General features: G+C 39.4%; 1 protein-coding gene across 1 annotated transcript in view; it reads right to left on the reverse strand.

Annotated features, from left to right (window-relative positions):
* Positions 1–11,111, reverse strand: part of LOC103264092 (guanylate-binding protein 1-like) — a 15,730-nt gene extending 4,619 nt beyond the window's left edge. Inside the window, 6 exon segments of the mRNA XM_008061740.1 lie at positions 11–132; positions 1,309–1,551; positions 7,383–7,579; positions 7,840–7,949; positions 8,764–8,891; positions 10,922–11,111. Coding sequence (XP_008059931.1) covers positions 11–132; positions 1,309–1,551; positions 7,383–7,579; positions 7,840–7,949; positions 8,764–8,891; positions 10,922–11,111 — 990 coding nt within the window.
* Between the last annotated feature and the right edge of the window lie 5,001 nt (positions 11,112–16,112).

Below are 16,112 nucleotides of genomic sequence, written 5' to 3' on the forward strand. Positions count from 1 at the left end.
CAGAGTGGGCAATGGCCTTTTGCACTGCGGCCGAGTTCTCTATCTGGGCCAAGGCCAGGACTGCATTCTCCATGCAGGGCAGATCCCCGCTTTTGATGGCAGTGACATAAGTTAGTATCAGGTTCTGTAGACCTACACATAGAAAACAAATTATGTTCTTTGTGGTAGATAGAGTGAGGAAGTCTCTCTTCTGCATAATTCTCTTTTATCATCTTTTGCCTCATCAATATCATCAGCATCACTGGAAAGCCTCATAGAAATGTCGATTGTTAGGCCTTGCCTCAGACCTACTGAAATAGAACATTTTCTTTGGCAATATACCCTGGTGATATTTGTGCACACAAGAGGTGTTCTATATAAAGGAAACCTGTTTTTTAGAATGCTTGTATCTACTTGAGGCTCAAACATTGCTTGAGAAGAAACCAAAAGAAAAGAAAAGAAAAAAAACCATATCTCTCTCATTTATGTCTGTATCATCTGTCCTCAGTATCATGCCCATGGTTTGCCTTTGATTAATATTTGTGGAGCAAACAGTACTATTTTAATTGGAAGGAGTGCTTCTTTGGATTCATTACAACTCAATGTTGTCCAAAAAAAAAAATTTTCTGAGATATAAAATGTTCTATGTGCTTGGTGTCCATTACTGAAGTCACTAGTTATATGTAGCTCTTGAGTTTTTGAAATGATGCTGCGTGATCTGAATTTTTATTTCCTCTTAAATTTAAGTAGCTACACATGTGTTTATTGGAGAGTGAACTTCACAGTGTAAATCCAGCTTACTGGCACGATATATATATATTTTTTGAGTTGGAGTCTCACTCTGTCGCCCAGACTGGAGTGCAGTGGCCGCTCCCAGCCACTGCAGCATCGACCCACTGGGCTCCAGCGATTCTTTCGCCTCAGTCTTCCGAGTAGCCGGAATTACAGGCATGCACTACCACGCCTGGCTGATTTTTTAAATTTTATTGTAGAGATGAGGTCTCGCCAAGTTGCCCAGGCGGGTCTCGAACCTGTGGGCTCAGGCAATCTACTAACCTCAGACTCCCAAAGGCGCGGGATTACAGGCTGAGCCACCGAGCCCGGCTACTAGGACGATATTAAGGACAGAGTTTCCTTACGTTGGGCTTCACTGTCTTTCCCATTCAAAGATTTGATTAAAGTTAAGCATTAGATATTTGCCCAAATGGTTAGAATTTAACTGTATTAATAGTTAACCCTGCATGTCTTAAAGCTGAAACTAAGTGCATGCTATTCCATTCTCTCTTAGTCTTCTTAACAATGAGTAGAAGGATGTGGAAGAGGACTCACGTGGCCCATTGACCCTGATGCCTCCTGGAAGAGTTTTAACTTTAGAATGGCTGAAGATATGAGAACAGAATTCTTCCACTTGTTTCACAAAATCAGAGTCCACCTCATCATCATGTAGTGTCTCCAGCTGGGTAAGCTTCTTCCAGTCAGTAGGTGGGCAGAAGACAAAGCATTTCTTATTTGGAAAGGACTTCCGGATGCAGAGTCGAGGAAGGTTATAATTATCAACTTTTTTACTGGTACCTGGATAAAAATAAAAAGAAATGATAGCTAGTAGAGTGTTTTTCAAGTAAATGTTTGTTCTACTTCACATGCTTTAGCTAAATGCAGCCTCACGAAACCTAATCAGGGAGACAAAAGCAACCTTTAGTACTACAGGGAAAAAGAAGAGGAAATGAACTTTGAGTGTGGAAGACGACTGACTAGACAGGCCAATCACCCACCTCCTTACAAAAAAGCACAACTATGAGTAGATAGCTACACACTGTAGAGAGAATCTCTGAGAGCACACACTGGAATTCAGCAAGGAAGTAACAAAGAATAAGATTGGCTTGAGGATGGGGAGGGACTCCCATTTGGGCAAAAGATATGTGCGAGATTCCTGGCAATCCACATTCCCTCTAGACATCCACAGTCCAAGACACAGGAGAACCTCTGGCCTCTGCAGTCCCTGAGCCCGGTATAAGCAACTGTCACCTAGAAACCATACAACTGCTATGTTCAGAGAAGGCGTTCACGCTGGTCCCACTCAACACCCTAGATCCAAGAACCTGACCATGGTACCATATTGAGAACGCAGCACCCACCAGACTAAATCCTGTCCCTTGGCCAAACAGCCCTGATGCCCATATTCCTGGAGCCTTGCTGATACCTTCTTCAAAGGGTTGTGGTGTCATGATGTTGACTGGACCCAGACGTGCAGCTGGGCTCCCAGCAATCTAGCCCAGGACGTATTCACTTCAGGAGGCAGGTGGTCCAGTACATTAGGGAGGCTGTCCCCAGGCCAAAGAAAGTCAAAGTATGTGCTTCCCAGAGCCTGAAAAACAACCGCCGGAGCCCACTGCCACCAACAGCAACCCCACCCACTCTAACATCAGGCTGAAGTGCACCTGCATGAGTCCTCCGGGGTCTGAGAACAATTCCCCTCCCCTAGCTCCCGCCACTGACACTGGTTCACATGCATGTGGTGTTGAAGTCTGAGGACAGGTCGCCCCTGCCCGAAACTGCTATGCTCATTTCACTCTGCAGGTGTCTGGGAACGAGTCTGTTCTGCTTACCAGTACCACCGCCTGTGCAAGCCATCTTGTTCTGCCTGCTGCCACCAGTGACTGTGTTGTCTTTGGGGAGCCCAAGGTCCAAGCCGCCCAGCCTGCTGCCACCATCACCCACCTGCATATGTCATCTGGGGCCTGGGTACTGTCCTGCCTAGCCCACTGTCTCCTCTTCAGGTGCCTGCATATGGCACCCAGGAACCCGAGAGTGGGTCGCCCCCCTGCTGCCACTACTAGCACCATGCATGCTGCTCAAGGATGTGAAGCCAACCCATACAATCTGCTGCTGTCACTTCCCTTGACTGTGCAGGCCACCTAGGTGACTGAACACCAGTCTGCTCAGGCCAACCACAGTCGCCACTGGTGCGTGAGGACCAGCCTGCCTGAGGAGAATATCTATTATCATGAAATACAGAAAATATAAAACTTACTTGCAGTTACACAAAAAGGAAAGAGAAAGGACCAAAATGAACACTACAAAAAACCCACCCAATTGTAAAGGTAAACAATAAAAGGGAAGAAAGAGATTAAGGATACACAAAACCATCTGGAAACATTGAACAAAATGACAGAAATAGATCCTCACCTATTAATAACAGGTTTGCCTGCAAACAGTATTAATTTCCAGTCAAAAGACAGAGACTAGCAGAATAAATTTAAAAAAACCCCCAAAACCCAATGTAACTATGAGCTGTCTACAAGAGACTCACTACCTGTAAAGACACACAGGCTGGAAGTGAAGGGATAGAAAAATAATATTCCATGGAAAAACAGCCAAACCAAGCCCCAAGTATGTGGGAATTGCTATACTTATATCACACAGAGCAGACTTTAGGTAAAATAAAATGTAAAAAGAGACAAATAAGGTCATTATATAATGACAATGGTATCAATTTAGCAAAAGAATACAACAATGACGTATATGTCAACACCAGAGCGCCAGATATATGAAGCAAATAGTATAAGACCTGAGGAGAGAGACCTCAATACAACAATAGGGTGGACTCAATGGTCTGCACCGGGAAGATCATTTAACAGAAAATCAATAGAGAAACGTTGATCTTAATCTGCACTATAGACAGAATGGACATAACACAGATTTATCTGAAATATTATAGCTGGTACCACCCAAAACAAAGAATCGTTAGAAACTATTTTGAACAGCCATATGCTAAGAAATTGAAAAGCCTAGAAAAAATATATAAATTACTGGATATATATTCTACCAAGATAGAACCAGGAAGAAATAGAATACCTGAACAGACTGTTAAGGACTAATAAGATAGAATCCATTATAAAAAGGCTCCCAAGAAAGAAAAATCCTGGACCGGATGATTCTATTGCTGAATTACACTAAAGTTTTAAAGAAGAACTAACATCAATTTTTATGAAATTATTACCAAAATATTGAAGAAGATCAAATTCTTTCAAACTCATTCTACAAGGCCTGCCTGATCCTGATACCAAAGCCAGACAAGGACACAGCCAAAAAAGAAAATCCTAGGCCAATATCCATGATGAACAAAAGTCCTCAACAAACTGATAGCAAACCTACTCCAACAACACATCAACAAGATAATACAACATGATCAGGTGAGATTTGTCTCCTGAATGCCGAAATGTTTCAACATTTGCAAATCAGCAAATCTGATACTACACATCAAAGGAATAAAGGACAAAACCATAGATTATCTCTAAAGTCTCAGAACAAGCATTTGATAAAAATTGAACATCCATTCATGATAAAAAAAAATTCAACTAATTAGGCATAAGTATCATCAAAGCTATATATGACGGACCCACAGTTAATATCATACTGAATGGGGAAAAGTCGAAAGCGCTGTCTCTAGGAAATGGAAAAGGATGAGAATACCTACTTTCACCACTCTTATTTAACATAATATTAGAAGTTTTAGCCCAAGCAGTTAGATAAGAAACAAAAATACAAGGCATTAAAATTGAAAAAAAGATAGCCAAATTATTATTCTTTACAAATATCACGATCTTATATATAAAAAAACCTGAAATCCACCAAAAATTTTAGCACTGATAAATTTAGTAAATTTTTTAGGATACAAAATCAGCATACAAAAATCAGTGATTTTCAGAAATCTTTAAGAAACTGATGAATCAAGAAAGTAATCCTAGCCGGGTTCGGTGGCTCATCCTGTAATCCCACGCCTTTGGGAGGCTGAGGTGAGTGGATTGCCTGAGCCCATGGGTTCGAGACCCACCTGGGCAACTTGGCAAGACCTCATCTCTGCAATAAATCAAAAAATTAGCTGGGCATGGTAGCGTGCGCCTGTCGTTCCAGCTACTTGGAAGGCTGAGGCGGAAGGATCTCTGGAGCCCAGCAGGTCGAGGCCACTGCACTCCAGTCTGGGCGACAGAGTAAAACTTCAACTCAAAAAAAAAAAAAAAAAGTAATCCTACTTACAATAGCTACATACAAAAAATGCAATGCCTAGGAATAAATTTAACCAATAAGATCATAACCTCTAAAAAAGTAAAACAAAACTGATGAATGAAATTGAAAAAGATTTGAAAAAAGAAAGACATCTCATGGTCATGAATCAGAAGAATTAATACTGTTAAAATGACAACACTCCTAAAAGAATTCTATAGATTCAATGCAGTTTCTGTCAAAATACTAGCAGTATTTTTCATAGAAATAGAAAACCAACCCTAAAACTTTATATGCAGAAATAATAACAAAAGGCCAAATAATCAACAGATTTAAAAAAATCTAGAAATAAAGCCACATATGAGGGGGGGACCCCTCAAAAACCCAGAATTTATTTGTAAAAAATTGTGTATTTATTCTTACATGTTTAAAGTTTTCACCTTCAAAATACTCTCCATTTGATGTAATACCTTTTCCACTGCTCAAAACAGTTTTTGAACTCACCAATTTTGATGCCTTTTAGTGCTTCTGCAATGTTTTGGTCTCACCTCTTTCACATTGACAAAATGTGTCCTTTGAGGACTTTTTTCATCCAGGAAACAAAAACAAAAAGTCACTCAGGGTGAGATTGGGTGAGTAGGGAAGGTAGGGCATGGAGTCATGCTGTTTTTTGATCAAAAACTGCTGAACACTCAGCACAGTGTGGGCATGTGCACTTGTAAATCACCCATCATGAAATAGGCAAATGCATTGAAAGAATCATCACAAAAAATTCACTGAAGCCAAATGCAGCCTCTCACAACAATGCTAGCTGGTACACTGTCACCAGTGGGTTCCTAAACACATAGTGGAGGAAATCTGTAAAAAGGGCCTGCCCTCCAAAGATAATTCAGTTTTCCTGGGGGGTTCTCCTAGTATCTACAGCCAACTGATTTTTTTAGATAAAGGTACCAAGGACATGTACTGGGAAAAGGACACCTTCAATAATTGGTGCTAGAAATACTAGGTAGTCATGCACAGAAAAATGAAACTGGACCCCTATCTTTTACCACATATAAAAACCAATTGAAAATGGACTAAGGACTTATACATAAGACTTGAAATGATAAAACTACTAGAAGAAAACATAAGGGAAACATGTCAGGACATTGGTCTAAGCAAAGATTTTATGGCTAAAACTTTCAAAGCACAGGCAACACAAATAGACAAATGCAACTAAATTATACCCAAAAGCTTCTGCAAAGCAAAGGAAACAATCCACAAAGTAAGGAGGAAACCCATAAAATGGATAAAATAATTTGCAAACTGTTCATCCAACAAAGGACTAATATTAAAAATATATGAGGGGCTGAAGAAACTCAACAGAAAAGCCCATTAAAAAGTAGACAACAATGCCAGGCTCAGTGGCTCACACCTGCAATCCCAGCACTTTGGAAGGCAGAGGTGAGAGGACTGCCTGAACCAAGGGGTTCAAGACCAGCCTGGGCAAGACAAACCTCGTCTCTACAATAAATAAAAGAATTAGCCACTCATAAGTGGGCCCTGATCATTAGTCACATTGGCACAAAAGGAGGATCATCAGTCTCTGGGTACGTCTAGGGGAGGGAGGGAAGAAGGGGAGAGAGTGAGTTACAGGTGACAACACAAAGGGAACCTGGTCAACTACCAGGGGCACTGAGGGCCAGTAAGAAGCCAACACTTCACCTTCATGCCCCATACTTATGTAGTTCATAATGACTTTCATCCCACATCTCTGTAAAAAACAAGGTTAAGCAAAATAAGACAGACAGAAAACAATAAAGGCACAAGTTCTCACTCATATATGGGAGGGGAATAAAATGAGCTTATTTAAGTCGAGAGTAGAATTGTGGGTATCAGAGGCTGAGAAGGGTTGCAGGGTATGGAGGATGGGAAGATGTTGATTAACTTCTATAAGGTTGCAGATAGATACGAGAAAAAATTTCTGGTGTTCTGAAGAACTGTAGGGGGAATATGGTTGATGATAATTTAGTATATGTTTTCACAAAGCTAGAAGACAGGATTCAGAATGATCACAAAACAAAGAAATGACCAATGTTTGAGGTGATAGACTGATTACACTGATTTGGTAATTATGTATTGTATACATTTATTGAAATACCACTCTATGTATCCCATAAATATGTACAATCATTATGTGTCAACTAAAAATAGGAGGAAAAAAGATTTTGTTTTTATTCCAGAGGATTAGTCAATTAAAAATGAATTTATAAAGTCAGATATGAAATAGGAATTATGTCATAAGAATAGCCTGGTGAGTTGAAAGAGAAAACTGTAAATGTAAGCAAGCCACCCTCAAAAAATGCTATGTAGTTCTAGGTGTTCCTCCTCCCTGTGTTCCTGTCCCTAGTCTCTGTTACCTGACTTTAGCTTTAGGGAATTCTGCAGGTAGTCGTCTGCTGAGAGGACTTGTTCATCTGCTTCCAACTTGAGAGTCACATCTCTCAGAGTCCACACAAAGTCTGGGAAGAAGCCTATGAAGTCAGCTGAATCCTCAACCTCATTCTCCTCAGGTGAGGATTTTGCTCGGATTCCATCTGTCAGTTCTGTCACGTAGCTGAGCAGCTTACTAAGGAAAGGGGCAAAAATGAACAGGGCCTCCCATCCCATATTAGTTCCACATTATTCCCAAACCTTCATTTTGTTTCTGTTCTTAACCCAACGGTCTCTAAAATAAGAAATGGGATCTTTCTCCTGCACTTGAATTATTTTTTAATAATATTTTCTCTTTTTGAGCTAAATTCAACCAGGATTCACAGCCATGCAGGTTTATTAATATGGCTGACTTTGGGGCTCATCTGGACCATGAAAGGATACTGCAGATGGTCCATGGCCTGCTGGTTGATGGTTCCCATGCTATTGTATACAAAGGTGCTGCTCAGGAGGATGGCCAGGGCAAAGATCCAGGAGTCATTCTCGTTGTCACCCTGGAAATCAGAACACAATTGGGTCAGCAGTGTTTTAAAATCAGCAGTGGTAAAAGTATGCATTTTCAAGTGAGAATTTGTTAGACTAACAATATTCAAACAAAATCCAAATCCAAAAAAAAAAAATGATTATTCATAAGCCTTGGGCTTTGAATAATTTGTATTATTATTATTTATTTATTATAGAGATGTGGGGCACAAGTGAGGGTTGACTACAAAAGTAGGCTGCATGCAAGTGAAGCTTGGGCTTCTAATTGGCCCTCACTCTCCCAGTCGCAGGTCAGGTATCTTTTGGGTCGTCACGTGCCTTTCACTCTTCTCCCTCCGTGCCTTTCTAGCAGTGCCCAGAGACTGTGGATGCCTCCCTTGTGCTAAAGTGACTAGTGATCCGGGCCCACTTATGAGTGAGAACATGTGGCATTCACTCCTTTTTTTCTGTGGTAGTTGACTAAGTATGATGGTCTCCAACTCCATTCAATTTTCTGTCAAGTCCATTGTTTTGTTCTTCTCTACGGCTGCATAATACTCCATTATGTATATGCACCACTTTAAAAATACATTCTACTTTTGATGGGTAGTTTAGCTCATATAGCTTAAATTCTGCTGTTAGTATAAACGAAGTCTGTTGATCACCAGTAATCTCAGTTAGGATTCTGTCTTTAGCAATCACTGACTGGTAAATTTCCCCTTGTGATATGGAATGAAAAACATATTATAGTTAAGTGTGAGCTCCTATTTATGGATAAAGACTAAATATCTTACAGAATATCCAGACATATAGAGTTTATTCCAAAATTAAATCCTCCTTCCTTACCTTCTCTACATCTCCCAAGCCTTCAGTGTCAAGAAGAACTAGAATGTGTTTTGATTTCTTGGGATGAGGGACATACCACATCCAGATTTCTTTGGTGTGAGACTGCACCGTGGAGCCCAAAAAGAAGCCTGAAAGTGAGTGAAGTGGGGAGGAGATGGTTTGGAATTTTAATAGGAGGAAATGTTGAAAAATGAGATAAAAGCATAATCAAAGTTAGGAAAGATAACTAAAAGTGAAACGAGTGTTGATCTTTTTGAAATCAAAGAAACAAGGAAAGAGGAATATCTAACATGAAAAAATTCAACTATTTTATGATAAAAAGAGTCAATAAACTATAAGTAGATGAAAGCTATTTCAACAGAATTAACTCATATGAAAAACCTACAGCCAATATCCTACTCAAAGATGCAAGACAGAAACTTTTCCTCTAAGATCAAGGACTACGCAAGTGTGCCCACTTTTGCCACTTCTGTTCAACATAGTAGTGGAAGTGTTATCCAGGGGAATTGGGCAGGAGAAGGAAACAGAAGGCATTTAAACTGTAAAGATAGAAGTGAAATGATCTGCACACCGATGACATGATTGTAGATGTACAAAACCTTAAACATTCCTCCAATGAACTGTTAGAACTAAGAAACGAATTTAGTATATTTGCATCATACACAATCAACATACAGAAATCAGATGCATTATTATACACTAATAATGAACAATCTGAAAAAGAAATTGAGAAAAAATTACATTTACAAAAGCATCAAAATAATAAACTATATATGAATAAACTAAACCAAGGAAGTGAAAACTTTTATAGCAAAAACCAAAGTGGTACTGAGAGAAATTAAGGTAGACACAATAATTAGAAAGACAATAACTAGAAAGATGGTTTGGAAGACTCAATGTTCTTAAGATGCTACTACTACCAAAGTGGCAATACAGATTCAACGCATTCCTGTCAAAATTCCAATGAAGTTCTTACAACAGTCAAATTCAGAGTCCAGAGTGCTAGCCATTGCCCAGGGGTCAAATTCATAGAGACAGAATGTAGAATGGTGGTGAGAGAGGGATGAATAGGTAATATTTGTTAAATGGAAACAGTTTCTGTTGGGGAGTTTGAAAAAATTCTGGAGATGGATAGAGGATATGGTTGCACAGCCAAAAGGTATTCCCCAAAATGGTTGCAAGAATAGCCAGGTACAGTGGCTTACACCTGTAATCCCAGCTGTTTTGGAGGCTGAGGTGGGGAGACCCCTTGACTCAGGAGTTCAAGACCTGCCTGAGCAACATAGGGAGAACCTATCTCAATTTTTAAAAATGGTTTTTAGAGTAAATTTTATGTTATGTATCTTTAAAAAAACTAATTAAAAATATCCACTATAAATTGAAACATTTTTGCATCCTTAATGATCATTGATAAGTTATTGCTACCACATGAACATCTTAATAAATGTCTTATACCTTATTTCACTTTATTAATATGTACATTATTTATTTTTATTTCTGCCTTACCTTTTATAGAAGAGGAACAATTTACACTTTAAAAAGAAAAACTAAGACACAGTAAGGAGACTTAGGGAGCTGACTCTTATTCTCCAGAATAGATTGACGATGAAAAGGTCAACTGTGAACTGTTTAGAGTTACTATAAAGAAGTAGCTGAGGCTAGGTAATTTTTTTTCTTTTTTTACGAAAGAGGTTTATTTGGCTCACAGTTCTGCATGCTGTACAAGAAGCCCAGCACCAGAATCTACATCTGGTGAGGGCCTCAGACTGCTTCTATTCTTGGTGAAAGGTGAAGGCAGCAAGTGTGTAGAGATCACATGGTGAGAGAGGAAGCAAGAGAAAAAGGGGATGACTGTGCCAAGCTTTTTGTGACAACCGGCTCAATCAGAAACGTTTAGAATGAGAACTCATTGATTACAGCAAACATGGAACTAAGCCTTTCATGACAGACACACCCCTATGACCCCAACACCTCCCATTAGGTCTACACCCTTAACATTAGGTATCAAATTTTAACATGAGATTGGAGGGAACAAGCAAACCCTATAAAAACTATAGTAAGCCCCATCTCTAACTTGCTCTCCTCATATCCCCATGGTGGATGTTGACAATGTGGGTGGACAGAAGAGGATCATCTGAGCTTTGCTGGTGCCAGTTACCTTTCTTCTTCCCTGCCAGCTTGTTCATCAAGTGGGATTTGCCTGTGCGGCACTGGCCTGCAATAGCCACAACTACGAAAGGCTGGATAATGTCAGACAGGATCTCCAAAGTTTCCGGATTAACCTTCAGTTGCCCTTGAGTGTTCTCAATGAGACACATTGGTTCTGCCATGAGGATCTCTGAAGCCATGTCTAGGGTGCTCCCTAGTCTGCGAGAGAAGAGGTAAGATACATGAGCATTTCCAGTATTTTGCATCCAAAAGGTGGAGTCATAAAATTTCCCAACATAGTCCAAATTGGTTTTTTGTGTCACCAAGATAGATGATGCAATAGCTATGTCATCTGAGAAAGTTATGGAAGTCATATTAAAGTAATTTATTATAAGAATGTTGATACAACAGTGACTGATTAACATTCAGCTTCTCCCATGACCCTCTCACCTACTTAATATATTGTGTAAAACTTTCTTTTCTTCTGGCTACTTGGAAGACTGAGGCAGTAGGATCACTGGAGCCCAGCAGGTCAACGCTGGGGTGACCACTGGGGTGAGCATGCATGCCACTGCAGTCCAGCCTGGGTGATGGAAAAAGATTCCAACTCAAAAAAAAAATTTACATCAGACATCAAAGAGAAAATATAATGGATATTGATATATTATTTTGCCTCCAGACAAAATGTAGGAAATGAAATATTAAATACTTATTCATTAATTTTTTTTGAGCTGGCATCTCACTCTGTCACCCAGACTGGAGTGCAGTGGCACGCTCACGGCCACCACCACATCCTCGACCTGCTGGATATTGGTGATCCTTCCGCCTCAGCCTTCCAACTAGCTGGAACTACAGGCATGTGCTACCACACCCCTCTAATTTTTTATTTATTGTAGAGATGAGATCTTGCCAAGCTGCCCAGGTTGGTCTCAAATCTGTGGGCTCAAGCAATTCACTTGCCTCAGCCTACCAAATTGCTGGGATGACAGACTGAGCCACTGAACCTGGCCTTATTCATTAATTCTTATAGTGAAGACACTCATAAATAAATGTTTCATTGTCGATATACATATTTAGGACAATGTCCAAAGATTTTAAAATTATTTATGCTTGTTTTACTAAAATGTGAATCTACAAAACCTTTTACACTGCCCTTCTGGAAGGAGAACCAACAAGCTTACTTTAGATACTTTTCAAAAACTATATGACCATGTGAAACACATGGCTAGGACTCACCTAAGAGTTTTATAGGGGAATTTGCAAGAGAGGGGCCTTGGAACTTAAGCTTCATATTTTCAGAACAAATAAGCCTACAACTCAGTGAAAGTATAATTGTGCAATTTCAAATACTGAATGTTTCCAAATAGGTGATGAAATCCAGATTGCAAGAAGAGACGGCAAACAAAGAGAGCTAGGTAGGAAGATATTCAAAGAAAATACTTGCATATCCAGCTATACACTTTTAAGTTTTCAGTTTTGTTCTGTTTTCCCATTGGTAGAGAAGGAGAAAGAGAAATAGGAAAGGGAAGAGCAGAGAGTGTTTTTATAGAGGAAGTTAATGAATGAGGCTAGTGTCATGCCAAGGAATTTGGCAGAGGAGTTTCCAGAAGGGTGAATCAAAGTTGTCTGAGGACATGGAGATGTGAAAGTAAGCAGGAGAGAGGATTAAGATGACTGACAGGAGTCTGCTAGTGTGTTTCTCCTATGGAGCAAACCAAGATAAAGTACATTTCCTCAGCACTCAGAGAGGAGCAGGACCAGTAGCAGACCCCATAACTCATCAAAGAAGTGATACTAATCACCTAGCGCAAAAAGAGAAAAATGAAGTGACCTGTGTTGGAAATAGCGAAACTCTCCTCTAGATCATGGCACAGGTCACCGGCAGTCTCTGGATGCAGTGAGGAAGGTGAGTAAGGGGAATTCAGGCGTTCTTTGTTCCTGCTTTGGACTCGGAGGGTCCTGTGAGCCTTGCAGGACTCCAGTCCCTCATGGTGACTGTGTGCACTGTCCAAGCCCATGTGGAGTAGTGCAGGAGTAAAAGAAAGCCTTGAGGAGCTTCAGATGTCATATTCTAGTAACTCAACCCTAGTAGGAGACCTCTTTCAGGTTGAACTTGTAGGGATAGGCTGCCAAGGGCAAACTCCTCAGTGGAAGACAGTTCTTGGCTGGGATGGGCTGCTGTGAGAACAAATGAGGTAAGTTACACTTTTACATTCCTAAGAAAAACAGCCTGAGGGTAAGACAGGGAACCAGTGAGTCTCATTGCCACAGCATCCTCTTATTCCCCATGTAACCATTTTATGTTCCCCCTCCTCCTGTACCATAGCGTTATTCCAGTGGCCTAAAACTCCCTCCCAACCCCTTAGGGTAGCCGAGAGTATACAAGTGGAGTGCTTGAACCTCTTTTCCCCTTGCACTTCCCTGGAAGTCTCAAGACAGACAGACAACTTGGGTAATCCCCAGAGCCCCAACCTCCACCTAGGTTGGTTAGGCACTTCGTTGCAACGACACATGCCAAGGAGAAAGGCCTCAGCCACCATTGCACCTGGTTATCTCCTACAAAAGTCACGTTCTGGTCAGAGGTCAACAGCACAGCCAGCCCACTACATCTGATAAAATATCTCAACTTTGGGGATGGCCTGATCTCAGACCCCTGCTAACACCACTTTCCAAGTCACTCTGGCCACTCAGGACACTGAGTCAGTGTGGGTACCCATCACAGGACTGCCACACCTGACAATTGAGAATGTCACCACACCAAAGCTATATATAACCTAGGGAACCCTACAGTGCCTATGTCAGTCTCCTGCCAACCTAAAAGAAAAAGAAAAAGTCTATCCAAATGAGAAGAAACCAGAAATATAATTTTGACAATATGAAAAAAAAAGGTTCTCCAACACTCAAATACCAAACTAACCCTGTAGTAACGGACCCTGACCAGAATGAAATCTTTGAAGTTCCAGAGATAGAATTCAAAAAATTTATTACAAAATTACCCAGTGAGCCTCAGGAAAAAGTTGGAAACCAATATAATGGGGAAAAAAAAACCTATAAAAAATAAAATTATAAATATAAATTAAAAAGTCTCCAAAGAGATAGACACCTTAAAAAACAAAACAAGACAAACAAGGTGAAATTTCTGAAGTGAAAGCATCATTTAGGAAAGTACAAGATGCTGTGAAATATTTTAATGGGAGACTAGGACAAGCAGAAGAAAGGATCGTGAAAACAATGCTGTTGGATTAACTCAACCAGACAATAATAAAGAAAAAAGAATGAAGATAATGGAACAAAGCCTTCAAGAAACATAGGATTATAGAAAACATTCAAACCTAAGAATCACAGGTCTCCTGAGAAAGAAGAGAATGTAACAGGTTTGGAAAACCAATTTGAGGGAATAATAGAGGAAAACTTCCTTGGTCTTGCCAGAGATGTAACCATCCAGTACAAGTAGCCGAGAAAACCCTCAGAAATTCATCGCAAAAAGGTCATCCCCAAAGCATATAATTATCTGGTTATGCAAAGTTAATGTGAAAGAAAGAATTTTTAGAGCAGCAAGACAAAAACAAAAAATAACTTACAAAGGTAAACTTATCAGAATATCAACAGGCATCTCAAAAGAAATCCTACAAGCCTGAAGGATCGTTAGCCAAGGATTTTGAATCCCACAGACTAAGTTTCATATGATGTAGAAATGGAATCTTTCTCAGACTAGCAATAGCTGAGGGAATTTTTTAGCACTAGATTGACTCTACAAGAAATACTAAAAGGAGTTCTAAATACTGAAACAAAGATCAAAATATACCAGTAGAAAAACACTGTGACTCATAAAGCTCACTAGTCTTATGGATCACCAACACAATGGAGAAAAAAATGCATAACCAGATAACAACTGGTATGATGAATGAAATAGCATCTTAGATATCATTATTAACTCTGAACGTAAATGGTCTCAATGCTCCACTAAACAAATATAGACTGGCAGAAGAGATAAAAACACACACACACACACACACACACACACACACACACACACACACACCAAAATATCTGCTGTCTTCAAAAGATCCACTTATCACAGAAAACCTCCTATAGACTCAAGGTAAAAGAGGGGAAAAATATTTCATGCAAATGAAAATCAAAAACAAGCAGGAATAGCCATTCTCATATCAGATTCAACAGATTCAATTACAACAGTAAAAAAGACAAAGATGGTTATTATATAATGATAAAGGGCTCAATCCCACAAGAAGACATAACAATTTTAGCTATATTGGTACTTAACATCAGACCCCCAACTCTATAAGACAACATTTACTAGACTCCGCAAAAGAGTTATTCAGAATACAAAAATAGTGGGAGACTTCAACACTCCACTGACAGCAAAAAACAGATCACAAAGGCAGAATGTTAACAAAGAAACATACGAATTAACCCAGAGCCTAGAGCAAATGGAACTAACAGACATCTACAAACTTTCCATCCCCAAACTACAGAATATACATTTTTCTCATCAGCACATAGAACATTTTCTAAGACACATTCTATGATAGGCCAAAAATCAAATTTCAAAAAATTTAAAAAAACTGAAATCATATCAAGCAGTTTCTCAGATCACAGCGACATAAACCTAAAAATTAACACCAAGAAGAATTCACAAAACCAAACAAAAACATGAAAGTTAAACAATCAACTTCTTAATGATCAAAATGAAAATTGAAAAAGTCTTCAAAATTTATGACTGCAACAAGTTATCAAAACCTTTGGAACACAGTCAAAGCTTTATTCAGAGGAAAATCTATAGCACATAAGGCCTGCATTAATAAGACTGAAAGATCACATATCAACAACCTAACATCACACCTCAGGGAACTAGACAAACATGAACAAACCGAGCCCAAAGTCAGCAGAATAAAAGAAGTAATAAAAATGAGAGAAAACTAAATGAAATTGAAGTAAAAAATATAAAGGATCAATGAAAAAAAGTTTTTATGAAGCTATTCCATAAGATTGAAATGAGGGAATTCTCCCTAACATTCTATGAAGCCAGTGTCACCCTGATAACAAAAGCAAGAAAAGACAAAACAACAACAAAAACTGTAGACCAACATCCCTTATGAACATAGACACAAACATTCTCGCAAAAGATTAGCAAACAAAATTCAAGAGCACATAAAAAAATTCTATCATTACCAAGTGGG

This window comes from Carlito syrichta, unplaced genomic scaffold, assembly GCF_000164805.1.
Source record: "Carlito syrichta isolate Samal-C Ts95f unplaced genomic scaffold, Tarsius_syrichta-2.0.1 Scaffold305565, whole genome shotgun sequence".
NCBI lineage: Eukaryota > Metazoa > Chordata > Mammalia > Primates > Tarsiidae > Carlito > Carlito syrichta.